A 27,137-nucleotide genomic window follows, 5' to 3' on the forward strand; every position below is an offset into this window, starting at 1 on the left:
GTGGGGGCGGGAGTGGGGGCAGGCCCTCCCCTGCATTTGTTTTGCTTGTTTTCATCTCCTCTGCGCTGGGAAATGAAAACAGTTTCTTTTATGATGCATGGGCCCTTTTGCTGGTCCTTGACCTTCTGGGCGGGTTTCTGCTGAGCTCGGCGGAAAATGCTCAGCACGGTCATGGCTCCCACGTGTGGGGGTGGAGGGGAGCGGAGGGGAGGCTCTGGCCCTTCCCAAAAACAGAACAACAATAACAGCGGCAGCCTCGGGAGCCAGGCCGGCCGGGGGCCTGGACAATATCCCATGAAAACAGCCAGAAAGAGGGGTTTGCTTTTGGCAAGCCAGCGACTTGACATTGCGGACTCTTTGTGGCTTCCATCTCTGGGCATGCCCCACTGGCTACCTCCACCTCCTCCTCTGGGACACACGAGAGCCGGAACGGAGCCTTCTCCAGGGTTTCTGGTCAGGCCCAGAGCTCAGACCTGGGAGGCAGGAGACTGGACGCCAGGGCCGAGCCCCAGCAAGTCCCCACCCCCAGAGCGTAGGTGCTGGGGAGGGCCTTCCTGCCAGGCTGCAACTGTCCTCCAGACCCCACCCCTGGGTTCTCCCGGGCACTGTGAGATGCCTGGTGTCCGGAGCGGGGAACCAAGACCCTCCTCCCACTGCCCCCCCATCACCAGAGATCCTCCTCCCACTGCCTCCCATGCCAACGGGGGAAGGAGGGCCAAGGGAGTGGGTGAGCCCCCACTGTGCCAGGGTCACTGGGCCGGGGTCACTGTGCCAGGGTCACTGGGCCGGGGTCACTGTGCCAGGGTCAGGCCCAGCCTGCCTGCTGAGGCTGCTGCCCACACTAGGACAGGCAGCAGCCTGGGCACCACACTGTCACCTAAGGAGAGGACTAGACGCTGGGGGCGGGAGGTGGGAAGGGCCCCGGGCAGTGACAGTGCAGACGCGTGTGCTGAGCCGCATCCCAGGTAGGCCTTGCTTACCAGTGGTCAGCGTCCTGGGGGTCCAGGGAGGCCGCAGGGTGGGGCCAGGCCCAGGGGATCAAGGTGGGGTCTTCTGGGCTCTTAGGGTGGCCCTTCCTCAGCCCGTGGAAGCCACCCTGCAGCCTCCGCAGCAGTAGGGATTGGTGGCTCCATGGGGTGAGCAAAGCGCATGGGGACCAAATTGGGCAGGGTACCTGTGCCTGCCACACCACATCAGAGGCCACAGGCCCCTGTGGCTATCCCTGGAGCAGCAATCCCCAGCTGGCCTCTAGAGCTGAACGCTCCTCCCCAGGCTGAGAGGCTGCAGGCACAGCTGACCGTGGCCCAGGAGGGACTGGCCGCACTGCGCCAGGAGCTGCAGGGCGTCGAGGAGAGCCGGGAGGGGTTGCACAGGGAGGCTCAGGAGGCCCGCCGGGCGCTGAGCGACGAGGCCCGCGAGAAGGACGTACTGTTGCTTTTCAACAGCGAGCTGCGGGCCACCATCTGCAGGGCCGAGCAGGAGAAGGCCAGGTATGGCGGCTACCCAGGAGCAGCTGGGGGTGCCCTGCAGCCTGCTGCCCACCCAGGCCGTAGGGAGGACGGGGCAAGGGGGCTAGGCAGGGGCGTCCTGTTGACTTGAGCCCCATCGATGATGGGGTAGACATGCCAAGCAGGCCTCCCGCTGCCCAGTCCAAGAGGTGTGCAATGCTGGCCAGTGTGAGGGATGGCTGAGGACACGGACACACCTGTCCCTGTCCACAGGGAGTTCCCATCCAGCAGGCAAGATAGGTCACAGGTGGCCTCCAGGAGGTGGTGCAGAGCTGGGGAGCAGAGGGAGGCCAAGGGCCTGGCTGGGGCTCTAAAAAGGCCCCTGTGGGGCAGCTGGGCTGGACGGCACAGCCCTCACAGCAGGTGGCAGAGGTGCCAGGCTGCGCTGGATGTTGAGCGTCCGGGAGTGTGAGGGAGAGGGGGAGACAGGGAGGGATGAGGTGAGGAGGGGCTGAAGAGGTGGATAGTGGGCAGGGACCATGCGGCCAGGCACTGGGACCTGGGTGGACATATGTCTGTAAGGTGACAGGGAGCCCTGCAGAGGCTGAGTTTGAGAACACTGTGCAGAGTCAAGACTGGGGCCAGTGCCTCACTAGGGGAGGCAGAGACCTGCTGGGCAGCTGTGCTGGCCCCCCCAGGAGGTGCGGGGGCCCCAGCCTGTGGCACCCTCGTCAGTTTTAAGCGGTCCAAGGAGGAGAAGGAGCAGAAGTTGCTCGTGCTGGAGGAGGCCCAGGCGGCGTTGCAGCAGGAGGCCAGTGCACTGCGGGCCCGCCTGTGGGAGCTGGAGCAGACGCGGGAGGACGCCCGTCAGGAGCTCCGGGAACTCCACAGACAGGTAGGTCAACATCCAACCAGGCACCCTCCCGCCTGGTGGGTCCCGGCTCCTCCCAGGGGAGCCCCCAGCCCCGGCCTTGCTGCCGCCTTTGAACCGCTCTGTCCCCAGACTTCGGGCCATGCCCTGCTCAGGCTCACAGGGTCCCTGGTTGGGTCTGTCCCCATGGGGCGCAGATGACAAGACTGGAGAGGGCAAAACCGGGAATGCTTTAGCGAGGAGGAAGGGAGCCATGCACAGCAGCACACAGAGGTATCCTACATGCAACACCTTCCGGTGGCACTCGGGAGCTCAGGCAGGCTAGAGGCGAGGCCTGGCCTCTGCAGAGCAGGGTGCTGGCAAGCCGGGTCCCCCCGAGGCCTGGCTCCCTCCCATCATGGCGACCTCAGGGCAGTTGGCTCCAGTGCACCCCAGCCACTGCCCACACTCCCTAATCAGTGCCCACCCCGCCCCACCTGAGCCTCCTCCTTGTCCCAGGTCCTCCGAGGAGGTTCCGAGGAGGTCCCAGGTAGGTGTCTGCAGAGTGGCTGAGGGTGACAACTCCCAGGACAAGGTCTTTTGGGGGCACCTTAGCCCAAGCCTCCCTGAGTGTGGCCAGCTGCCCTCAAGGGACATGTGAGCAGAGGCAGGAGGCAGGGAGGCTGCCTGGGTTCCAGCACAGAGACCAGTGACCCTGTCCGTGCGGCCCCACGCTCCCAGGTGAGGACGCTGAAGGCCGAGAACCGGAGGAGGAGTGGAGATGCCCGTGAGCTGCAGGCACAGTGCTCGCAGGAGGTGCTGGAGCTGCGGAGGCAGGCAGCCAAGGCGGAGGCCAAGCACGAGGGTGCCCAGAAGGAGGTGGGAGGGCTGCCTGTGCTCAGAAGGGAAGGAGCTGGGCATTGGGGAGCAGAGGGAGGAGGCCCACCCCACTTCCTCACTGTCTCCCACGGGCGCACCCCAACATCCCTCCTACAGGTCCTGGGACTGCAGAGGAAGTTGGCAGAGGTGGAGGCCACAGGGGAGGCCCATGGACAGCAGCTCCAGGAGCACCTCCGTGAAAGCCGGGGGGCTGAGCAGACCCTCCGAGCAGAGCTGCACAGTGTCACCAGGAAGCTGCAGGAAGCCAGCGGTGTGGCTGATGCTCTCCAGGCTCGCCTAGACCAGGCCTGTCACCGAATCCACAGCCTGGAGCAGGAGCTGGCCCAGGCCGAGGGTGCAAGACGGGACGCGGAGGCCCAGCTGGGCCGGCTGTGCTCCACACTCCGCTGTGGCCTGGGGCTCCAGAGACACAGCCCGTGGGCCTCCCCAGAGCAGCCTGGTTCCCCCACCAAAGGTCAGAGTCCTCAGTGGAGGCAGGCAGGCCCCTGTCGCAGCTCAGTCCCTGGCCTGGCACCTCTCTTTCAGGTTTCACAACTCGCACAGTGAGGGACTCGGAAAGGCAATTGTAGGAACCTGTGGCCGGCTCCCCAAGCTCCATGGCTGGGGCAGCAGAGAGGAAGGGGAAAGGGCGTGTATCTGTCACTGTGTTCCTGTCCACGACCCCTCCGCTGTCACCTCCCGCAGGCTCCGACGGCTCCCAGGCTCTCCCTGGGCAACAGGGTGCCAGCCCCCCAGCCAGGCCCCACTCGCCCCTCCGATGGCCCTCGCCCACACATGGAGGCCACGGCTCAGCGCTCATGGATGTGGCCGCCGTGCAGGACATCCTGCGGGACTTTGTGCAGAAGCTCCGGGAAGCCCAGCGGGAGAGGGTAATGGGGCTGGGGTCCTCCCGGCACCCCCAGGGGTCACTGGGAAGAACACCTGCTGTCCATCCATCCGCACGTCCCTGGGGCTGAGGGTCAGTGTCCAGGCTGTCCTGTTTGCTGTGATAAACACCAGCACCACCGTGGCCCCCAAGCCCAGGAGCCTCGGGTGGCTGGAGGCCGCCCCCTTCCTCACACCAGGCTGAAAAGCCCCTGGAGCCAGGCCCTACTGTGACACCCACCAGGGCCCAGAGCAGGGCATTCTGCAACTCATGCCACCCCTGAAGAGCTGCCGGGGCTGGGCAACTGCAGGACAGAGCCAGCAAGCTCCCCTCAGTGCTCCCAAAGACCCCTCCGGTGGGGCCAAGCTCCCCAGTGGCTGCTCCTGGCTTCAGGGCTCCCACAGAACCACCCATGAGCGACCCCCTCCCACCTCGCTGGGTGACTCCAGTGGGCAGGACTGTGAGAAAGACAGGCAGACCCTGAGCCCTGGCCGGGGTCCTCCGTTCACACTCCTTCCCTTCAGCCCCACCCTCTCACTGCTGCCAGTCCCAGGGGGCAGGGTCCCGTCTGCACTCAGCCCCAAGTCCTGCCAGGGGCAGCCCCTGCCGGTCCCCCTGACCACAGGCTGTGGGCCGCCACCTGCCAGCTCTCCCACACCACACCTGTGCTTGAAACCTGGACCCTTTAGGCCGAGTCTCACTGAGCACCTCCACCTCCCCAGGCCTGCAGGTCAGCTCAGCTTCCCAGTGTGACCACCTTCCCCGAGCCCACGGCCCACCCCACCCACTGCCCTGCCCTGCACACCTGCAGGCTAGACCGTGAGCAGCCCCAGCTGGCCCCGACCCTCTAGCAGACACCTTGGCCCTCCACCTGCCCGCTGGACTGCCCCTGCTGACCTCAGTCCTTCTGCCCAGGATGACTCCCGTGTCCAGATGGCGACCTTGAGCAGCCGACTGAGCGAGGCAGAGTGCAGGTGTGCCCGGGCCCAGAGCCGCGTGGGGCAGCTGCAGAAAGCCCTGGCTGAGGCGGAAGAAGGTGACCTCCGTTGCCCTGCCCCGCCCACCCTGGGAGTGGCTGTGAGAGTGGCACCACCATGTCCCCACCGCTGCCGGCTATAAGCTTTCGGCCCCTGGGGCAGCTTGGTGGGAAGGGAGCCTAGGGGCAACACCCAAACCACCAGGCCTGGCAAGGCTGGGTCAGTGCTTGGCATCAGAGTTCTCAGCAGTGACTTCCCCAGCACAGAGGAGTGACGCCCACAGGCCCATCAGGGCCCTCCCAATCTGGCTCCCAGCATCCTCTGCCCCCCTGCCCCACCCTGGCCTCCTGCAGTTCCCACTGGGGGCCTTTGCCCTGGCTGTGCCCTCTGCCTGCCACCCTGTCCCCCAGACAGCCACATGGCTCTCCCCGGGCAGGCCCTGCCCCTTGTCACCCCCCTCAGAGAGGCCCCTTGTGCCCCCCACTGCCTCATACACACGAGTTTATCTGCTTATTGCCCCTCAATTAAAGGAAAGAGGCAGGAGGGAAGGACGGGCAGGAAGCCAGGACCCTGGGGTAGCCCCAGGACTCCTGAGCAGTGAGGATGGACTCCCACTCCCACGTGGGAACCGGTCACTCAAGTCCAGGAGCCCTGCAATGCCTGCCTGTGACCTAGGAGGGGCATGGGAGCCCCTCAAGCCACCCTGCTTGCCCCACAGGCCGGCGCCGGGTGGAGGGCGCGCTGAGCAGCGCCCGGGCAGCACGTGCCCTGCAGAAGGAGGCGCTCCGCAGGCTGGAGATGGAGCACCTGGCGAGCGTGCGTGCGGCAGGCCAGGAGAAGCGGCGGCTGCAGGTGGGGCAGGCGGCAGGGTGGGTCCCAGGTGGGGCACAAGAACAAGGCCTCTCGGTCACCCTCACACCCTGCAGGGAGGCCACAGGGCCGGGAGGTGGGAGAGAGGGTCTGCAAGCGCTTCTGTGGGTGTTCAGGGCTGGAGCCAGTGGGCCAGCCCAGCGGGGCCCTGGGGCAGAGGTGCAGGCTGGGCTGTGGCAGGCGGCTTTGGGGTCATCAGGACTGGGGTCGTCCTTAGCAGAGCTGTCTTTAAGGTGGTTCTAGCCCTTGTTTTACAGATTGGGGAAACTGAGGACTTGGCCCTGGGGGCACAGTGAGTGGGGGGCAGAGCCCCAAGTCTAGGCCCTTTCTTCTTGCTGAGGCCACACTGGCAGGCATGGGGCGGCCCTGGCCCAGCCGTGGGGCTCTTTATAGGGTCACACTGTCCTGCTGTAAGACCACTTTTCATTCCGTGTGACTCAGACACAGAAGGGGCCTCTCAGGAAGGCTGAAGTCAGTGTCCCTACACGCCAGGTTTTGTGCTGGGGAGGCGCCCACTGGGTCTGAGGTTTTCAGGTGAGGAGCCTGGCCCTGGAAATGGAACGGCCAGGCCGTGGGGGATGGAGGCCCAGGCCTTGGTCCTCAGTGCTGATGGGGAGCCCCAGGCCCAGCCCAGCCCCACAGGTCCAAGCAGCCCTCGGGGTGTCCTGAGATCCTCTTGTCAAGACTGGGCCAGGGGACAACTGTTCCGCTCCAGAGAGCTGCCTTGCAGGCCCCAGCGGCCAGAGAACAGGTGCCTGGCTGAGGCTCCCCAGGGCAACTGTCCCCAGGCATCCCTCAACCCATTCTGGAGAGAGGGAGCCAGCACAGTGCAGAGGGGACAGGGCACAGAGACCGGGGAGCCACTCCTCTCCAAGTGTCCCTCCAATGAGGGAGGCCTGGGTGAGCTATCAGGAGGGACAGCCTTGCAGGTTGGCAGAAGGGCCCCAAGGGCAGCCGGCCAGGCCTGCGCTGCTCCACGAGGGGCTCAGCCCCGGAGCCTGGTGGCCCTCAGAGGCCACCAGAGGGCTGTCAGCCCTCAGACTAGCAGGCAGGCACTGAGTCCTCAGTAGGCCTTGAGCCTCTGAGGAGGTGGCTTCTGCAGGGGAGAGAGGAGGGGGCAGAGAGCAGAGGCCAGGCTGCAGAGAGAGCAAGTTCCTCATTAGCCAGGAGTCTGGAAATTTCTGTTCTGGAAAGACCCCTCTGGTGGCAGCTGCTGGGGCAATAAGACTAGAGACATCTGTGGAAAGACCCAGGCGGCCTGGCCAGGGATGGGGTCAGGACTTGTGAGATGCCCAGGAGATGGGGGCACCTGAGAAGTTAGGGGACCTGGAGTGGGCTGAGCTGGGCCAAGTTTCATTTTATATGTAGAGTCACATGTATGTCTCCCACGTGCATGCAAAAATAATGTTCTCTGTTCACAGGTTACACATTTTGAAATAGACCTTCTATTTTATTTTTTGGGATGGAGTCTCATTCTGTCACCCAGGCTGGAGTGCAGTGGCACCATCTTGGCTCACTGCAACCTCCGCCTCCCAGGTTCAAGTGATTCTCCTGCCTCAGCTTCCCAAGTAGCTAGGATTACAGGCACCTGCCACCACACCTAATTTTTTGTATTTTTAGTAGAGACAGGTTTCACACCATGTTGGCCAGGCTGGTCTTAAACTCCTGACCTTAAATGATCTGCCCACCTCGGCCTCCCAAAGTGCTGGGATTACAGGCGTGAGCCACCATGCCCAGTTCTGAAATAGACCTTTTAAATCAACCTTTACAAATGCATTATTCAAATAGGCCACATATGATCCAGTTCCTGAATTTATCAAAGCTAAGGATGATGTGTTGAATTTTCCCACTACAATTCTTTTTGTCAATGTCTCCTTTTATTTCCAAGGGTATTTGACTTCTAGATTTCTTGACTCTTCGAATTTGAAGTTTCTTGGTTAACTTTTCCTGCGTGGCCTGCATGTCCTGTGACTGCTGTTTGTCTTCCTCTTGGCCCCTGCTTTTTTGGTGTTTGTGTTTTCAGCCTTCATTTCATTGGCCTGGCTTTGGTTTCAATCCCACCTTAGAGTCTCTGCCTCTTCTGGGGGACTTTGTCCCACGTAGAAGTTTTGTGATAACCCATGCTCTGTTTTTCCTTAGGTTGCTCATAGCACACTTTCTCCTCTCTGTGTGTCTTTCCTGCCTGTCCTGTCTTGCATGGCAGGGATGATTTATTCATCCTCTTTTCCCTTGGCATTTGCATCCAGGGCATCTTATGGTTGGGCCAGGACAGCGCCCTGCCCCCTCCAGGGGCCGAGGGTCTCATCCCTTCCCTTCCCAGCTGCACTGCTTCCACCTGTGCCCTAGGAGCCAAGACTTTTGTTCCTTAGAACTTCCTGCTCTGGACACTCCCCTCTTCCAAACCTGCCCCCCAGAAGGGCTCTGGGCTCTCCTGCCTGTAGGTTGAACTTCTCTTGGTGTCTGTGGACCCCCGGGCTCTGTACCCACAGCAGCCCACACCTGGTGCACTACTTTTTGCAACAAATTACTGATGACTTAACCCCACTTTTGAGCCCCCAGTCCCATAGATGAGAAGCCTGGCATGGTGTGACTGGCATCTCCCCTCTGGGTCTCACAGTCGTGGGGTGAGCTGGGCCACCCAAGGCCCCGGGGAAGAGTCCTCCTCTGGGCTCATCCAGGTGCTTCTGGGGGCATCCGGGCTCATCCCAGTGTGGCGAGTCCAGCTCTTTGCGTTGTCGGGCTGAGCCTCATTTCTGGGCGGTCAGCCAAGGGCTCCCCACCCCTAGCCAGGGGCTTCCTTGGCTGAGCCACAGTGTGGCAGCAGCACCTGCACCCCACGCCCCCCATCTCCATGTGGCTCACACCTCAGGGTTCCCTTCTGCCGACACCCGAGGGTGTGCGTGAGTGGTTGAGACCCGCCTGGGTGGTCACCCTTTGCTTAACTCAGAGTCAACTACTCGCATCCACAAAGTCCCCTGGCCGTGAATCCAATGTAATCACAAGATAATGTCAGGGCCAGAGCTCATGGGGCCCTCTGAGGGCTCTGCCTGCCACATGGGTCCGAGCAATGTGTTACCAGCTTTGGTGAACTCCCTGCGGCTGGTATGATGGGTGGGGCCGCTCATGGCATCTCTCCTGGAGGGGCCTGGTTTTCATTCGATTCCAGGCTCCTTGTTTGCCTCTGAACTTGAGTTCAGATGGGTTCAAGAAATGTGCGGATTCCCTGGGTTCTTTGTGTTTTTCTTGTCAGTGCTCTTTCCAGAGGGGCAGCCAGAGGCCTCCTTGTCTTTGAAATTCAAAAGTGTCGCCAAAATGTGGGCGGGTCGGCCCCTTTCATTATTTTACCTACTCTGGCAAGCCCTCCCGACTTGCAGAATCAAATCTACCTTCTGTTTACAGAGGTTCCTTCCACTGTAAAAAAACATCTCTTCTCCTTCTCTCTCTTCTCTGTTCTTTTGTCCCGGAATTCTGAGTGTCCCAATACTGACCCCCTGGACCTGTCCTCCTGGCTTCAGTCTTGAATTTCTCCTTGTCATCTCAGTTTTCCCCAAGGTCCCAGGAGAATTTCAGGTCTTACTCCTACTCAGCTAATCTCAGGATCTGCTGCGTCTCATCTGCTGCTTCTGCCCCCACGGTGGCCTCATTCGGCCTGAGTTTTCATTGTGGATTGTCCACCTCAAGACCCCTGTCCTGTCCTCACCTTGAGAACACCAGTTACCATCTTCTGATGTGTGTCAGTAGCTCACTTCTCTGTTTAATTAGAGACTCTCAGATCTGATTCCTCAGATCGACTTTATTTTCTGAAACTCCAGTGGATACTAGTTTTGTGATTTTTTTTTTCCTTTGGGTGTCTTTAAAGAAAGGAGTTCTGGCCTTGTTTGAAGTTGGGAGTGGAGAGGAACCCATCAGGGACTTTATGTGTCCCCATCCCAATATTTCAGGCTCAAAAGGAAGGCAGAGAGAAGGGTTCCAAGATCCCGCAGCCACAGGGAGCCATGGGGAATGTGGGGAGCCAGTGGTGGAGTTCGGGCCCTCCCAGAGTTGTTCTGTTCCTGAAGTGGGCAGGGGGGAGCGGCTCTCTCTGGTGCACAGACACGGTGTGGTCCTCCACCGCCCCAGCTGCTTGCCTCACAGGGATGGAGGGCTCCCCGGGTCCCCCAGCCACAGCAACCCTCTTCTCTGAGGTCCTGGTGGGATAGAGTTGCCTCCCCAACACCCCTGCAGTTCCCTCCAGCCCTCTCCCTTCTGAGTCAGGGTAGGGGGCATGGGGGGTCCAACTTTGGGTCTCCACACATGAGTGCAGAGGACACCTCTGACATTGATCAGAACTTTGTATGCATTTTTCTGCTTGGTGTAGAATTTGCTCAACTTTTTTGGTGAACTGTGCTAAAATCTATCATGGTTGTGTCAATGTTTTCTTATAATTCTGGCAATTACTGTTTCACCCATTTTTAGGCCAAGTTGGTTTCATCTGCCCTCAAGAGTCCTCCAAGTCCCTGGTCTCCAGCTCTCAGGAAAGTTTTTCCCAACGTTTTGTAATCTATTGGTCATTGTGATGGGTTTCTGGATTCAGACACACCTAAGTCACCAGAGGCCCCCACTTTTGACACACAGCAAACCCAGGCAGAGAGCTCAGGGTTGAAATTTTCTAGCCAGCCAGGGGGCTGGGAACACAGCCATGCTCCCTGCTGCCCCGTGCCCCTTGCTGAGCCGGGGGGTGCTAGGGTCCAGTAGGGCAGGCCTGGCGCCTCTCCTGGCTCTGCCAGGCTCCTGGCACAGTCTAGAGCCAGCTCTGCATTTGACACAACTTCTTTCACTTTCATGGGTTGGTTTTTCCCGTTTCACATAAGCCAATGTGTTTGTCAAGAGAAAGTTAATTAAAAACATATTTTTCTAATTAAATGGTAGGCTGTGCTATGCAAACAGTAAGATTCTTGTTTGAGAGCAAATCCCTCCCCGTTTCCAAGGCTACCCTGGGAATTCGATAGAACAGCCGTGCAGGGCCAGCCCGTGGCGTCAGGACACGCACGGAACGCAGCAGCAGTGCCCAAGTAGCTGGCCAGGTCTCTGAGCAGGCGGGAGGCCTGGCACTCACTCAGCATCACCCACAGTCTCATGCCCATTCAGAAAGGCCCCCCATGCCACCCTTGGACTGGCGCCCGGTCACAGCCTCCGTGGCTCAGGGAAGCTCACGGCGTTCTTGGACTCTTGCCCAGGCCTCCTTCCCTCACTGTGCCCACGTGCCACACCCACCCCCTCCAGCTCCCCACATCCCCAGTGCCAGCCCTGCAGTTCACCCGCCTGTGGGGGCTCAACTCAGCCTCAGTCACAGGTTCTAAAAGTTTCCCGGGTCCACATATGCCCAAAGCTAGCCGAGCAGCTTGGGGCCGGCGGGGCCCACAAGGTGGACACTGAGCCACAGTCGGACTTGATTACTCTCAGTGTTTTGTCAAGAATTTTTGCATCTGTAATTCCTTTATGGTGACATATTTTTCAGATTTATTTGTGTTAAGAAAATTGTATTATTTTATAGAATGAGTTGGTGGGCTTTCCACTTTTTCCATCACCTGGAACACTCAAAATAACTTTTCTTGAAAGGTTCATTGAACTTCCCTGTACATATTCCGCAGCTCCTGTCATCGTAAAGAATACACTTTAATTCCCTTTCCAATCCCTTTTCTGTCAAGGGTCTGTTTTAGTTTTCCATTTCTTCTCGGGTCAGTTTTGCCCTGTGGGAATGTAACTCATCTTACACGTTCAGTACGTTGCCAAAGACCTGCACATACGTCTGCTTAGCATCATCTTCGTTATATACACGGTCTTGTCAGCAGTTACACCTGCTTTATGTGTGTAGTTGTGCCTTATTTACATGTGGAGTTTTATCTGTTTCTGTTCTTCATGTTGGAGATGTGTTTCTTTCCCTTAATCTGATTTTCCAACAGTTCATGTTTTATTCCTCTTTTCAAAGAATAAATTTATCTCTTATTTTTGTCTAGTTTATTGATTTCAGCTTTTATTTCTATGAACACTCTATTTTTATTTTTAGTTTACTTTTATTTTTATTTTTTTGAGGGTCTCGCTCTGTCACGCAGGCTAGAGTGCAGTGGCATGATTTTGGCTCACTGCAGTCTCTACCTCCTGGGCTCAAGTGATCCTACCACTTCAGCCTCTTGAGTAGCTGGGACTACAGGCACATGCCACTACACCTGGCTAACTTTTGTATTTTTTTTTTTTTTTTTGTAGAGATAGTGTTAAACCATGTTGCCTAGGCTGGTCTCGAACTCCTGAGCTCAAGTGATCCACCCACCTCGGCCTCCCAAAGTGCTGGGATTACAGGCATGAGCCACCACACCCAGCCAACACTCTCTTTTTGTTGTAATTTTTCTTACTTCTTGAAAGGAATAAGTAATTTGTTTATGCTTGGGCTTTCTCTTTAATAGTAAGAGCATTTAATGTGATCCCATTTTCCCTAATTGTGGTTTGGTATGTGTCCCATCAGTTTTTGATGTGAGTTCTTTTCCTTTTTACCAGTTTTCTAGAAGTTTCCATTTTATTTCTTCTTAAATTTGGGGGTTACTTGAAAGCATGAGTGCGTGTTTGTGCCACTTTTTGTTGCTTACGTCATCTTCCTGGAGAGGCTGTGGCTTTGGGCAGGGATGACGGTTTTCTTTTGATCAGCGTCTGGGTGGGTCTTTGTTTATGCTCCTGCTTTGTCAGTTGTTTATTGGTCGTTTGCTTTTTTGGTTTGGTTTTGTCTATTTGTTTGTGATGTGTTTAGAGAATACTGGACAAACTGATTGCAAAGTTTACAGGAAAGAATAGATGTTTGAGATTTTCCAAGAAAATTTTGAAAGTGAATAGTACAACAGGCTATAATGCTAGTATGGTCAAAGCAGTAGAGGCTGGTAGAATAGATACAGAGGCAGCAGGGCAGGCCAGAGTCCAGAGGAGGCCCTGCCGCCGTGAACTGGCACCAGACCCTGCCCTCTGTCTGGCTCCAGAGTCCCACTGTGTGGAGTGAAGGGCTCCGACCCCCTTGTATCTGAGGACTGTCCAGAGCTAACTCTGTCCTGTGACTGGCCTGAGGGCAAGATGGGGCAGCTCACCAGTGCAGGGAGACCAGGGGATACCTGCCAGTGGGCAATCGAATTGGCCCATCGTCGCCCAATGGATAAATGGGTATCAGGCTGAGGACCCCAATTCCAGGGCCCGAAGGATGGATTTGGCGAGTGTTTGTGGCCTGCCCTGTCCTTCTCTGTGCAGCCAGCAGGACACTTAACGAGGCCTTTGTCCCTTCTGCTCCTGTTCAGATATTCCCCAGCCTTCACTCCCAGCCTCCCATGCAAGCCCTTCATTTGTAACAGCTTCCCTGGGGGCATCTCAGAGTCCAGCATCCGACCAGCCTTCTTTTTTTTTTTTTTTTGAGACAGAGTTTTGCTCTTGTTGCCCAGGCTGGAGTGCAGTGGCACGGTCTTGGTTCACTGCAACCTCTGCCTCCCAGGTTCAAGTGATTCTCCCGCCTCAGCCTCCCAAGTAGCTGAGATTATAGGCACCCGCCACCATGGCTGGCTAATTTTTTTGTATTTTTAGTAGGAACGGGGCTTCATCGTGTTGTCCAGGCTGGTCTCGAACTCCTGACCTCAGAAAATCTGCCCATCTCAGCCTCCCAAAGTGCTGGGATTACAGGCATGAGCCACAGCGCCTGGCCCCAGCCTTCTTTCGGTCTCAACAAGACCCCTGTGAGACTGCATCATACCCATGCCCCAGATGGGGAAACTGACCCTGGAGCCCCGCACGCTGGCTCCAAGCCCAGGCTCATCCCTGCTGGGACTCCGGGGTAGGAGCCTCTGGAGCCCAGGCTCATCCCTGAGCACTCAGCTCTGGGAGAGAAGGGCTGGGGTTCTTTCCTGTAGCTATTGAAGCCCTCAGACTGAATCCACCTTTTCAAGGTTTGTTTTGCCAGCCTGCACACAGCATCAGGATTTAGAGCCAAAGGGACACAAGAGATGAGAGCAACTCGCTGGGGCCGGTGGGGCTGCGCATTAAAGGAGAACTACTCAATTATTACGGTTCATTCAAATTCCATAAAAGCTGAGTCATTACAAGAGGTTTGGGACCTCTTAAAACTGCCATGAAATATTTAAGCCGTATTTGCAGAAAACTTCTGCTTTTCTACTGGAAAATTATATAGAAAATTATAATTTTCAGAATTGCACAAAGGGTGAAACATCACAGTCTGAGGTACAAGGATTGTCTTCCTTCTTTTCCTTTTTTAAAGTAACAAAGTGTCGGACCAAAAAAAAAAAGTGTTTTCAGAATCCAGCCACCCCAGAAGGAGCTGGCCATTTCTCCCACAAAACCCTCAGGAAGGTGCAAGGGCTGGGGGCTCATCAAGACCTGACCAGGCCAACTTGCAGCCAACAAGCTTCCAATGACGGATGCCTTGCAAGCTCCTTCACACGTCTGGGGGCCTCTCAAGGCCCAACAGCTGCCAGCTCTCGGGCTCAGGGGACACCACGGGTGCCATCCTCCCTCCTGGGATGACAGGGAGGCAGGATTCCTGCAAGCAGGAGGAGAAGGCGGCAGGGTAGGGTGGGGGCGCCAGTGGGGAGGCTGTTCACAGAGGGCAGCAGGTGCACGTGATCGAAGTGATGGCGAGTTCCCCGGGGAAGTGTCCTGGGGGGCAGCTGGGAGCACCACAGGCCCAGAGCAAGGCAGTGGCATGGCCGATGATATTCAAGTGAAATGCACCCTCAGCCGTCATGGGGTAGCACCTGGGGACAGTGAGGAAATTGAAGGGCTGTCACTGGTCCCAAGTGGATGATGGCAGTTTGGACAGGCTGAAGGCAGAGGGGCTGAGAAGAGGGCGCAGGGGTGAGGGACACAGCGGGGATCATGGGCCATCCCAGCTTCACGGGCTCTGGAGCTCCTGAGCTCAGTTTGGGACTAGCCATGTCCCCAGGTGGGAGCTGAAGCAGGAAAACATGCAGTGTGATGGCAGAAGGGGCAAGCAGGGCCTGAGCCGAACAGGCTCCAGGAGCCTTGGGGAGGGTCACCTCAGTCTTTATCCCAAGGGCAATAGGAGCCACCAAGGCTGGAGGCAGGGCAGGGATGCCACCGATGTGCCCTCTAAGACCGCTGGCTGCAGCAGAGAACCTGCCAAGCCCAAGCCTTTGCCCACGCTGGACCAGACCTCCAGGACTTTCGTCTCAGGCTTCCTGGGGGTCCGCACCTTTGAGGTTACATTGCAAATACAACCACCTGATCAACGCACTTCAGGTTGTCCTTAACCATGTTCTTGCTGTTTTCATCCCAGCGATACGGTCCTGCCCGACGGTCTAGGCAGATGCCCTGAGGTGAGAGTTTCCCTGCAGGGCCTCCCACCCCCAGTGTCTCCAGGTGGGCCCTGTGTCTCCCTCCCCCCAGGAGCAAATGGAAACACTGCGCCAGGCCCTTGACGAGAGCAGGAGGCACAGCCAAGGCCTGGCCAAGCAGGGGAAGCTGCTGGAAGAACAGCTCACCAACTTGGAGCACAGGTGCCAGAAGGCTGAGGGATCGCTGGAGCCCCTGAGACAGGTGAGGGTGCCCAGGAGGGCAGGGTACGCTGTCACCAGGAGGCAGTGAACAGGCCTACAGGGAAGAGGCCCTGTGGTCCTTTGCAGAATCAGTCCCTCAACATGAAAGGAGGCCTAGAGAGATGCTGGAGGCAGGTGAGCAGGCCTGCAGAGACCCAGGCACCATCCAGTCCCCCGCTGACAGATGGGGAAACTGAGGCTGCAAGGGCCCACAGGGAGTCAGGGGGCTGGATTTCTTGCCGTACAGTAAGCACTCCTGCAACAGAGGAGTCAGCTGTGGACACGCCGTTTAGGAGAAAATAAGTTGAGGCCAGAGCCAGCCTTAGATGGAACGACCCCGCTCTCAGAAACTCGGGCCTTCCCAATCCCTGGCCCACGCCCAGCGTCTCTGGCCCAGGTGCTCCGTCGGCCGCAGAAGCTCAGCGGCGGGCAGGAGGCGGCGGAGGCGCAGGCGGACAGGCGCGTCCTGCAGGAGCAGACGGCGGCGCTGCGCACCGAGCGGGCGCGTCTGCAGGGGGAGCCCGCGGCGCTGCGCGCTCAGCTCGCACAGGTAGGCGGCAGCGGTGGTCCTTAAAGAGGAGGGAGGAGCTCCTGGCTGGGGTGCGCAGGGGCGCGGCTGGGCGAGGCGCTGGCCCGCGCATGCTTCTGTGTCCTCACCTGCCGGCGGGGTGGCACTAAGCTCAGGGTCAGGACGCCCGCAGGTGGCCACAGCCCTGCCAGTGGTGTCGTGTGCGCCCTGCCTTGGCTCTCCCTGGGGAGGCACCGTGGGTGGGGGCAAATCCCTGGCTTTGTCTCCAGTGTCTGAGCCCAGCTTTGCTGGAAACCGAGTGGCCTGACACACCACAAACCCCAGAGCCCCAGAGGCCCCTGCTCATGGTGGAGATAGCCCCTCCCCTGGGGTGTGCCCTGCAGCTGGAGAAACAGGTGGGCCAGCCTGTGCAGGTGCCCCACAACCTCCCCTCTCAACGCTCACAAGGATAGTGGCCCCTGAGCTCCCGGTAGGGCCCGGGCAGACAGGGTGAGAGACCAGGAAGAGCTCAGTGGTCAAGGGGTGAAGTGACGGTCATCACTCAGTCCTGTCATTCCCCGGCCTCCCCGGTGCAAGACAGAGTTTCCAAGCCCAAAGGTCAGACAAACGTAGACCACTGTGTCCTGGGGTGGGCCGCAGAGGTGAGGCCAGGTGGAGGCACCCTGGTGGCAGGTGAGTGATCCAGTGATCCTGGCCACTGAGCTCGGCCCCTTGCTGCATGTGGACCCGGCTCCCACGCATGAAACCAGACGGAGCAGAACCATTCGCGGGGAGATGAGGGGCGCACAGCTGCCAGGTCGACTGATAGGGAAACAGCCCAAGAAAGAGGAAATGGCATTCCAGGAAGCAGGCAGAGCTTCTCGGAGCCCACACCCCAGCCATCACTCTTTGGGCCCACTGAGGGGGTGCCTGCAATGTACAGCACCCCCTCCCCATCACCTGAGAGGCAGCTCTCTTGTCCTCTGTGAGCACCCCACACACACCCAGACACTCACTCCACACTCACCCAGACACTCACTCCACACACACACCCAGGCACTCACTCCACACTCACACCCAGGCACTCACTCCACACTCACCCAGGCACTCACTCCACACACATCCAGGCACTCACTCCACACTCACCCAGGCACTCACTCCACACTCACCCAGGCACTCACTCCACACTCACACCCAGGCACTCACTCCACACTCACCCAGGCACTCACTCCACACACATCCAGGCACTCACTCCACACTCACCCAGACACTCACTCCACACACACACCCAGGCACTCACTCCACACTCACCCAGACACTCACTCCACACACACACCCAGGCACTCACTCCACACTCACACCCAGGCACTCACTCCACACTCACCCAGGCACTCACTCCACACACATCCAGGCACTCACTCCACACTCACCCAGGCACTCACTCCACACACACCCAGGCACCCACTCCACACACACCCAGGCACTCACATTGGGGGTCTCGCTGCCCCCCACAGTGGGGTCTGGGTGCATGCAGGGCCCCCACCTGGCAGGTGAGGGCAGAGTGGGCACATGGCCCCAGCCCACGGGGCGGCCTCACACCGATCCCTCTTTCTGTTCATCCTCCTCTCCTTGATGCCAGAGAGCTGTCTGATGTGAGCTGTCTGCACAGTTGGGCTCCTCCCTGATGGGGACATGGTGGCTGTCCAGGACTGCATGGCTGGACACTGCCCTTTTTACAGCATGGGTTGTTTAAATGACTCCAGGGCACCGTCAGGGTCCTGCACGGCAACTGGCTCACAAACAGGGCTAAGTGGAGAGGGTGGTGCATCACATGGGCACATGGGCACAGCTCCCACCCACCCCGTGGGTCCAAGGTGCAGGGTGGGGTAGTCCTGGTGGCCTGAGGCCAGAGTCCCCGAGGAAGCTGTGCCCACTTCCCTCTGGACCGGATGCTTTTGGAGGGGCTGCCTCCAGCTCGGCATCACTGGCCCTGTTGCCCACTACCCAGGTCTCCTCATGGCCCCTTGACCCCAGAGCCCCACACCCACCCCCTCCCAGCTACTCTCCTGCCACCCTTGCCCATGCAGCCGCAGAGTGGCCGCCGAGATCAAAGACAGCCAGAGGTCAAGGTGACCTGTGGGTCACCCAGCTGGAGGGACAGGCCCGGAAAGCCAAGCCGCTGTTGCCGGCACCACGACCCATCCACAAGCTCCCACCTCCAGCGTCCTGGGGGGCTCGAGCTTGTTCTCCTTGGGAAGTTTGTTCACCATCCCAGGCCGGATGGCGCAGGGGGAGGGGCGGGAAGGGCAGGTGTCTTTGGCCTTCCATCCATGGAGCCTGGGGGACAGCCCCTTGTCCCTCTGCTGTGTGCTGCCGAGGCCCTGCAGGAACAGGGAAGGTGCCCACACAGCCACCCAGGCTGGCCCTGCAGAGCGGGCTGCACCAGCTGTGGGCCCAGGGTTCTGATGCCCTCACAGCCCCCCTCCGGGAGTAGGCAGGGGGCCCCAGAGTGGGACGGGGCTCCAGAGGAGGCAGCTGGAAGAATGATGGGCACTCAGGACAGGGGAGGGGATGATGGCATCTGCTGAGCTGGCCCCTGCAGGGTCAGTGCCCCTATCTATGAAGTGGGGAAGGCAGGTGCTGAGGCCTCAGGGGTGAACCCCAGAGCAGGGTGGCCCTTCCCAAGGACTCACTGCCACCTGCAGAAGGCCCCGCAGCCCAGCCTGCCCAGGGGACAGGGGCCAGCAGGCCAGGACAGTCATGAAAGCCACCAGCCAGCTTGTCCACAAAGGACCACCTGCCCTCCAGAGTAGGGCCAGCCAATGGGGTCTAGTCACCAGCCCCTGCTGCTGTTCCTGAAGGGGGCCCAGCCCTGGGCCATGGAGCCAGGGTGTTGGCGCCTCCCGTGGACGCTGCTGGGGGTGGAGGAGCAGGGGGCTTGCATCAGCCCTGGTTGCGACAGCACTGCCTGGGGACGCAGAGCCAGCTGTGGGCACAGTGCCCGCCGTGAGTCCCTGGAGCCTGAGGAGGGGGAGGGAAGGAACAGCTAATGAGTTCCAGGAGGTCAGCTGTGAGGGGCCCACAAACCCATAAACCCTTTATTGGTGTCTCAGGAGGGGAAACCCGGATGTGGCCGTTTATTTATTTTGGATTTCACTTTTCTCTTCTCTTCATAACATGCACTTCCAGGAGTGTAACTGGATTTTTAAAGAAACAGGACATCCTTTTTCAGTGTAGGGGGACTCTGTTTTTCTCAGTCCTGAAGAAGAAAGGAACCCTTATTTTTTGTAAAGTTCCAACCACTGACCCTGTTACGAACTTTACCCACGCAAATTATCCCCTCTGTCTTAGGGCCCGAAACCAGGCCTGCTCAAGCCCTGAAGCTAAGAGGGCAGGTTTGTGGTGTGCCAAGTGTGTGCACTGAGCCCCAGGTCTGCTGCCCAATCCTGGGCCAGGGCCAGCACCCGACAGAGGGCATTGGGGCCAACAGAGGACTGACCTGGCACTCCAGCCCAAGGCTTTTGCCCCTGTGGACACAGCCCCAGCAGGCAGGACCCTCAGGGCTGGGCATGGCAGAGCCTGGAGGCAGCCTGGTTTGGAGAGCAGGGCCTGGGTTCCAAGCCTGCCTCAGCGCCTGCCTGGCCCAATGAGCCTGTGACATCATGGGATCCCATCCACACCAACCACCCATGAGGCATGCCCCAGGCCATCTGGGGGCGCTGGAAGCAGGCTGTCTGGGGCTGGTGGACGGTGTTCCTCTCCTAGTGCTGTTCTCTGTGAGAGAGAACTCTTAGATTCAATCCTTTCCTCCAGAGGGCCCATTCGCAAGGGAACAAAAGGTCCTTGCCAACTTTCCCATAGAAAATGTCTGTTTCCTGGGTAACCTTCCCGGATTTTTAACCTGCAGCTTATCCCTCCTGACCTGTGCCCATGGGGCGGGGAGTGGGTGACTAAGGAGGGAGCATATTGGGGCAGCCTGCAGCCTACAAGGAGGACAGACGGTGGGGATAGTGATGCCAATGCCACAGGCTTGTTGGGATTGAGACAGCAAGTGTACCAGGCTCTCAGGGCCTGTGCCTGTACGAGCTCAGCAGATCCTGAGTGCCAACAGCAGAAGGCAAGTGCCAGAGAGTGCAGGGGCTCATGAGACCTGGAGGAACACTGAGAAGAGGTTTGCGGGGTAGCTCCTGGGATGTCACCTTAAAAGATGTAGAGAGTCCCCCATTGAGGATGTTGATGGGGACATCTGCTGCTCTGTAGCTGGATGGGGACTTGGCCCTATGCTCCTCCTTAAGCTGTCACTCTGGCTGCAGATATCAGATAGACGTGGATGAGGCCGGGGGTCCTGGCCCAGGGCAGTGCCCTTCCTGACCCTGCCAGCTCTTAGGGGAATTCAGAGTCCTTCCCAGAGGCATCCCTATGCTCCCAGAGGAGGGCTGGCCTGACCTCACTCCCTGCCAGGAGGCCACAAGTTCTGCCTCCTGGGCTCTCTGCAGATGGAGCAAGAGACACTGAAGAGGGAGGAGGATGTTCTCAGGCTGGGGGCTGAGAAGGAGCAGCTGGACCAGTCTCTGAACAGCCTGCACCAGGAGGTGGAAGGAGCCCTGAGGCAAAATCAGCAGCTGCAGGTCAACTGGGCCAGCAGAGTTCTGTGTACCCCAGACTTGAGGGCAGACCTGGGGTGGGATCCAGGAGGTTGTCAGTTCCAGAGGGGTGGCTGGTGTACCTCCATCTCACACGTGCACACATGGGGAGGGTGGCTGGACCAGCTTCTGCATGTGATGGATACAGACTCAGACCAAGGCCCCAGGCAGAGCTAGAATGAGGACCCAAGGCTCCTGCCCTTCTTGAGACATTGACCTCCCCGTGGGAGCCAGGCCTGGGCTCTGTAGAGCAGCACAAGGGCCAGACGAGGGAGGTCAGAGAGGCCTGTGGGGCATGGCCAGAGGCTGCTACCTGCTTGTGTTGGGGCAGGGGAATCCCCTGAGGCCTAGGGGCCTGACACCCACAGAAGGGGCCTCAGAGGCTTCATTCTCCCTGTCCACATTGGACATACCCCCATCCTCAGAAACCAGCAGGGGATGGGGGCAGGATGGGCAAGAATCAAACTTCGATGCCCTCTGGACACCCAGCCCAGCCAAAAGGAACCTGGGGTGCCATTAAAACAGATTTTAGGCCCACCCTGGAGGCTGTGGCTTAGTCTCCAGCCCAGCCAAAGCCAAACCCAAGGCCCGTGGGCTGAACGTGTGCACCCAACCCCAGGTCTGCTGGGCAGTCCTGGCCAGGGTCAACACTGGCAGAGGGCAGTGGGGCCCAAAAGACAGGTGGAGCACCCTGTGGCACTCCTGCCCTGGGATTCTGTGCGGCCCTCAGTGAGAGACAGCAGTGAGATGCCCGAGTTCTCGCTCCAGGCCCAGATGGCGGAGATGGAGCAGGCCCACACCCAGCGGCTCCGGGACCTGACGGCGCAGCACCAGCGGGACCTGGCCACAGAGGCAGAGCGTCTGCATGGGGCCCAGCAGCAGGCCACGCAGGCCCTGGAGTCCCAAGAATGGACCCACCAGCAGCGGGTGAAGGTGCTGGAAGAGCAGGTAAGGTGGGGACCCCAGCCCCCTGGGTGAGGGCAGAGGCAGGGACGGAGGACTGGCATCCCCGCAGTCACCCAGTAGGCGTGACTTCTTGAAGTCCTCTAGCAACAGGGGCTCTCCACTGCCACCCAGTGGGCTCCAGACCTACTCCGGGCACTGCCTGCACTTCTTTGCTCTTGAGCGCACAAGGTTTATCCGACTGGGAGGTGGAGCATGGATTCTGGGGCAGGTCACCAGAGGCAGCCCCTGCACCTGTCCTTCAGAGTCACAAAGGGAAAACAATGGCACACGTGGCACATGTGAGGATGAGGTGGGCACAGTGAGGTGGATAAGGAAGCATAGCCAAGCCTTGGGCATGTGTGTGCACTGCACACCCACACATGCATACGTACATGTGACAGACCTGCTGGGCTGAACCACTGAGCCTTGGAGCTCAGAGCTATCAGGACCTTAGAGCTGTCTGTTCATTTTACAGATGAGGAAACTGAGGCCCAGGAGGTGACCTGACTGCCCAGTGTCATCCCCAAGTTACGGTCCCTGACCACCAAGGCACTTTTGCTAAATTTATTAGCAAAAGGACATTTATTTATTTCCTTATCATTCTGAGTGCTTTTTTTTTTTTTTGAGATAGAGTCTCACTCTGTTCCCTGGGTTGGTGAGCAGTGGTGAGATCTCAGCTCACTGCAACCTCCACCTGCTGGGTTCAAGCGATTCTCCTGCCTCAGCCTCCAGAGTGGCTGGGATTGCAGGCACCTGCCACCACGCCTGGCTAATTTTTTGTACTGTTAGTAGAGATGGGGTTTTACCATGTTGGCCAGGCTGGTCTCGAACTCCTGACCTCAGGTGATCCTGATGCCCAAGGCCCGCCTCGGCCACCCAAAGTGCTGGGATTACAGGTGTGAGCCACTGCACCTGGCCTCATTCTGAGTGCCTTCACGGCCTGAATAGAAGCGGGCCCATCCACCAAGGGTGCGCAGTGGCCTCCACAGGTGGGCAGAGTGGGGATCCGTGGTGAGAGGCGGAACTGCGCATCCCTCTCTGGCAGCAAGGGAGTCAGTCTGACATCTGCCTGATGTTTCTGTCCCATGCATGCCACCTCCCCTCGGGAGCTGTGGACCATGGCCTCCAGCCTTTCCTGTCACAGAGCCCTCCATGCCTCTATACCCTGGGGCCCTGGCCGTGCAGCCTGCCCACCTGACCTGAGCCACTGTCCTGTCCCCAGGTGGCCAGCCTGAAGGACCAACTGGACCAGGAAGTGCAGCGGCAGCAACAGGCCCACCTCGGCCAAGCCTTCCAGACAAGACAGTGAGCCCTGCTGCATACCACCCAGCAGCCTAGCTGCCTTCATCCCTGACTGGACAGTGGCAGGCGGCCCTGGGGAAGGTGCTGGAGGCCCTAGGCTGCTGGGGGAACCACTGTTAGGAAAACCAATGCCTTGTGCTCTGCACAAGAGGGACAAAGTTCAGATGGGGTGGGCACGATGACAGCAGAAAGCACAGGGTGCAGGCAGCACCGCCCGGGCCACCACTCACTCTTCAGGGTCCTCAGGCAGCGGCGCACTCTGAGCCCGCTGACCGCAGAGCTCCTCCCGCCCCTGGAGACTCGGCCTACAGCTGGTGCTGGACCACGCTGCGGGTCGCTCGTCTCTGACAGCCCCTTCCCCTCCGGCAGAGAGCGGGGGCTTGGGCGTCCTCACAGCCTGCCCCCGCCTGGCGTCCTCACAGCCTGCCCCCGCCTGGCACTCCATTTCCGCTTTGGAGTGGCTGCTCTGGCCAGACCCCCGGGGCCAGGCCCTGTCAGGCTGGCTTCCCCGGCTTCATTCCGTGCCCTCGGCTCTGTAAACACGGGAAAACACGTGGGAAACATTTCCACCAACCGGAGCCAAAAACAGAATGTCCTGCGAGGCCAGCCACCACATCCCCACGCCCAGCGGCTGCGAGCCTCCGCATCCAGGAACTGCGGCCGTCACGGTGGCAGGTGGCTGGAAGTGACTCAGATTCAAGTCCCCGTGACTCACTGGCCGCCAGGGGAGTGTAACACTTAAAGCTGTTACAGGGCCTCCCATGTTCCCGGCCTGGAAACGCTGGGAAGGGTCCTGCGGGACTCCGGCCGGGTTGCTATGGAGACGCAGGCGGCCATCTTGGGCCTGTGGCGTGGGCCACCTGTGTTCATCTGCACTCCTCGTCTCCATCACCACTGCTCAGAGTGACTTGTTCTCCTCTCCAAAGGGCCGCATGCTTTATAGGTGGTCATTTGTGATATCTGTGGGGCACCAGCCAGCCCAGTGAATCCCTGCATGTGCCACGGGGGCCTCCCGTCCCGGTCGAAAGGACTCTGGCCTAAGGGTGCAAGGCCAGAGGCTCCCGGCCCCCACCCCATCACAGTTACTGTGAGCCTTGGCTGAATGTGAAACAGTGTCTATTTCAAGATCACTCTGGGACTTAAAACACTCTGTCCTGGCACACCTGGTTTTCTGGTGGATTTGGTAATGGAGTTACCATACGCTGTAAATCGTGCAAAATCAATAGCTAAAGAGAGGTGGGCATATAGGCTCCTTCCTGTCACCTCTGCCTGATTGTTGGTGGCTGTGTTGAGAAGGATTCTGAGGTTCAGCCTGGGCTCTGAGGGGAAGAGCTTGGTGACCCATGAGCGGATGTTACTCTGGGCAAAGGAGGAGTCAGTGGTGGCACAGGTGATCCGATAGGCACCCCCTGCCGTGGCCAGTCGGGGTGGAGGACAGCAGGCAGGCCTGCCCCCACTGCTGGAGAGCGTTCTGCCAGATGGCGGGTGGAGGGGGTCACTGAGAGGCAGCATCTGGTGCTCAGGGCCTGGCACTTAGTAGGCACGTCCCTTCCCTGCCTTCCCTCCCCATCCGCAGTCTCCTCACTGAGGGGGCCTCCCACTCCGCAGCCCAGCAGAAGGACCTGAGGGATGGCCAGGGTGGGAGGGAGGAACAGAAGCTCAAGGTTCCCAGTTGTGGGCAGGAGACTCAGCATCGGTCCCTCCAGCCCCCGGCAGCGGGAGCCCCCATGTGTCCCTGGGACTGCGGTGTCCACGCCTCCCTCTTTGCATCCCTGCAGCGCCCAAAGGGACCGAAGCTCCTAGCACAGGGGAGGCACCCAGTGCATCTTTAGAGGAAGGGAACGCAGGGCAGGTGGGAGGGGCCCAGCTCGGGAAGGGAACACACCGCAGGTGGGAGGGGCCCAGGTGATTTCTTAGCATCGCAATGAAAGGCACCTGTGATTAGACAGCTCGCTCTCGGCAGTTTCAGGAACCCCCTTGCCCTGGCTGCTCATGGGGAACATTTGAAATGCATGTGGGGGCCTCAGAATTTTGAATTTTAACAAATAGTTAAATCAGCATAGGAGATGCTATTTTAACTTATTCAACATAAAGACATGTATTTCGGAAAAGAGGATTTTTCTAGTGGAAATACATTGGCATTTTCTTAAACATGTCCAGCGGTCGTGCGTGGGCCTCTGTGTTCCGGTCTCATGATGACTGAGAACCGTGCTGGGGTTTGGAGAGCTCTCCCTCTGTTCTCACAGCAGCCCTTTGAGCACCTGGTTTGCAGATGAGGACGAAGCCTTGCTTTGGGACAAGTCTGCACCAGGTCGACAGGAGGGGGTCAGGCCCAGGGACCCGACAGCCCAGGCCAAGGCTCCCCCTCCACTGGCCTCGCCCCAGACCCATCTGCCCAGTGAGGGGGCAGGCAGAGCCGTGTTAACCAGAGGACATGCCCCAGATGCTGGGGTCGCCCTGCCCCTTCGTGGAGGCAAGGCCAAGGGAAGAGGGGGCTGGACCCCTGCCCACGCCCTCCCCAGAGTCAAGGGGAAAAGACCATGCGTGGCCTGAAGCCAGCCTCCAGCCCAGGCCTGCCTGGACGGGGGTCCCAGCTGTGCCCCCACCAGCTGTGCAACCCAACCCTGGACAGATTCTTTAGGTTTTGGTTTCCCTGTCTATAAAGTGGGGTGACCCCAGCCCCAGAGGGCCATGGTGTGTCCTACATGAAGTATCGCCCAGGCTGAGGCCAGAAGCACTCAGCTAACGGTGGAGGCACTGTCACCTGCAGCAGCCATGGCTCTGAGAGTGCCACGTCCATCTCCCTGCTGCCATCCCCAGCCATGGTCCAGCAGGGCCAGGGTGCTCGAGGGAGCACCCCCTGAGGCCAGCCTGGTGGAGGCAGCGCAGATCCGTGGTGCTCCCAAGAGGAGGGTGACTCTCAAGGTCTGCCTCTAGAACCCACAGAGAGTCTGGGTGTCAGTGAAAACTCAGAGGTGGCCCTCAGGCTTGTCCCTGCAGGGGATGGACCCCCTAGAACCACCTCATGGAGCTAGAACCACACATACACTTGCAGCCTCGGAGGCCTCCACAGTCTGGCTCTTCCTCTGCCTGCCCTCTCCGGCAGGCAGAGGGGATAAATGTGCCTGGGGTTTCTGAAAGCCAGGAGACCCTCCCCCACACAAGGCAGGGATGCAGGCAGGGGCCCAGCTCCTGTCTGAGACAGAACACAAAATCCCTTCGGATTCCTGCCACCCTTGAGGCTCGCCGAGGAATGTGGGGCACGCAGGGGCTGTTGGAGGGTCCCATCCGGCCTCTGGCCAGGAAGTTCTGATGCTCTGACAGGCCCTCAGGTGCCTGGGTCCGGGGGCAGCACCCTTTGCAGGCATCCAAGGATGGGGTTGCAGACCAACACAGGGAGGGGACAAATGGGAGAGGAAGGCCCCCTGGGGAGGGGGCACTGGAGGAGGGGCCACGTTGAACACAGACGGCGGCACCCAACAACAGGCCAGTCCTCTGAAGCACCCCAGGTTGAGGGAAGCACAAGCTTTGGTTGGCTGACGCCGGGGCAGGAAGCCGGCCAGCTGGAACCAAGGGCATTGTTTATCTGGGCTTCTAAAACATTCATACTTTTCAAATTAATTGCAAAAAATGTTAGCAGGGAAACATAGAAAGGAGAATGTAACCACCATCATAATTTGTGACCTGCATGCAGAGCCCCGAGGCGACACCCACCTCTCCCTTTTTCTAGCACACGTGTGCTTAGGATGGTTGAGGCCATAGCATGGATGCTACTCAGAGTACGATTTTTTAAAACCTTTGCTTGACACAATACCATTAGAGTTTTCCCAAATCACTAAAAACGTCTCAGAGCATGGCTTTGTTGCTGCAGAAGCTCTGGGGCATTGGAGGACCCTGGGCCTGACTGTCCCTCCGCTGCTGGCTGTCCCTGCCATCCTGGAGCCCACAGAGAATGGGGCTGTGTCCTGTCTTGGGCACTCAGGAGATGGACAAGGCTCCCAGGACAGGGAGAGCTGATGCCTGAGCCCACGCAGCAGTGAACATCCTGGGAAGGAAGTGCTGAACCCCGGTCCCATCATTTCCCTAAGATCAACCACAGAAGTCCCGTCATGGGAGTCAATGTGTGTGCGGCTCCATGTGCATGAGAAGAGGAGGTACAGGGCAGGCTGCGTGGCCCCCACACTCCCTCAGGGGCCAACTGCACCAAGACCCCAACCAGCCACACAGGACAGTGACCAAGTGAGCAGGTGAAGC

The 27,137-nt window shown here is 59.0% G+C and overlaps 2 protein-coding genes across 2 annotated transcripts in view; one reads left to right on the forward strand and one right to left on the reverse strand.

Moving 5' to 3' along the window:
- The window catches only part of CROCC2 (ciliary rootlet coiled-coil, rootletin family member 2), a 79,390-nt gene extending 56,497 nt beyond the window's left edge, over positions 1-22,893 (forward strand). Inside the window, exons 21-31 of the mRNA XM_055291226.2 lie at positions 1,273-1,490; positions 2,184-2,343; positions 3,040-3,177; positions 3,295-3,652; positions 3,883-4,067; positions 4,979-5,099; positions 5,759-5,892; positions 15,337-15,486; positions 20,490-20,621; positions 21,405-21,584; positions 22,804-22,893. Of these exons, the coding sequence (XP_055147201.1) occupies positions 1,273-1,490; positions 2,184-2,343; positions 3,040-3,177; positions 3,295-3,652; positions 3,883-4,067; positions 4,979-5,099; positions 5,759-5,892; positions 15,337-15,486; positions 20,490-20,621; positions 21,405-21,584; positions 22,804-22,890 (1,863 nt within the window). The 3' untranslated portion in view covers positions 22,891-22,893. The remainder of the gene's footprint in view (positions 1-1,272; positions 1,491-2,183; positions 2,344-3,039; positions 3,178-3,294; positions 3,653-3,882; positions 4,068-4,978; positions 5,100-5,758; positions 5,893-15,336; positions 15,487-20,489; positions 20,622-21,404; positions 21,585-22,803) is intronic.
- LOC134737390 (uncharacterized) lies at positions 13,969-17,784 on the reverse strand. The gene is made up of 2 exons (XM_063645370.1): positions 17,537-17,784; positions 13,969-16,142 (listed from the first exon to the last, which is right to left on the reverse strand). Exons 1-2 carry the CDS (start codon positions 17,706-17,708, stop codon positions 15,829-15,831), a joined length of 486 nt encoding a protein of 161 aa, XP_063501440.1. The 5' UTR covers positions 17,709-17,784; the 3' UTR covers positions 13,969-15,828.
- Positions 22,894-27,137: the final 4,244 nt, after the last annotated feature.

This window comes from Symphalangus syndactylus, chromosome 8, assembly GCF_028878055.3.
Source record: "Symphalangus syndactylus isolate Jambi chromosome 8, NHGRI_mSymSyn1-v2.1_pri, whole genome shotgun sequence".
Lineage (NCBI taxonomy): Eukaryota > Metazoa > Chordata > Mammalia > Primates > Hylobatidae > Symphalangus > Symphalangus syndactylus.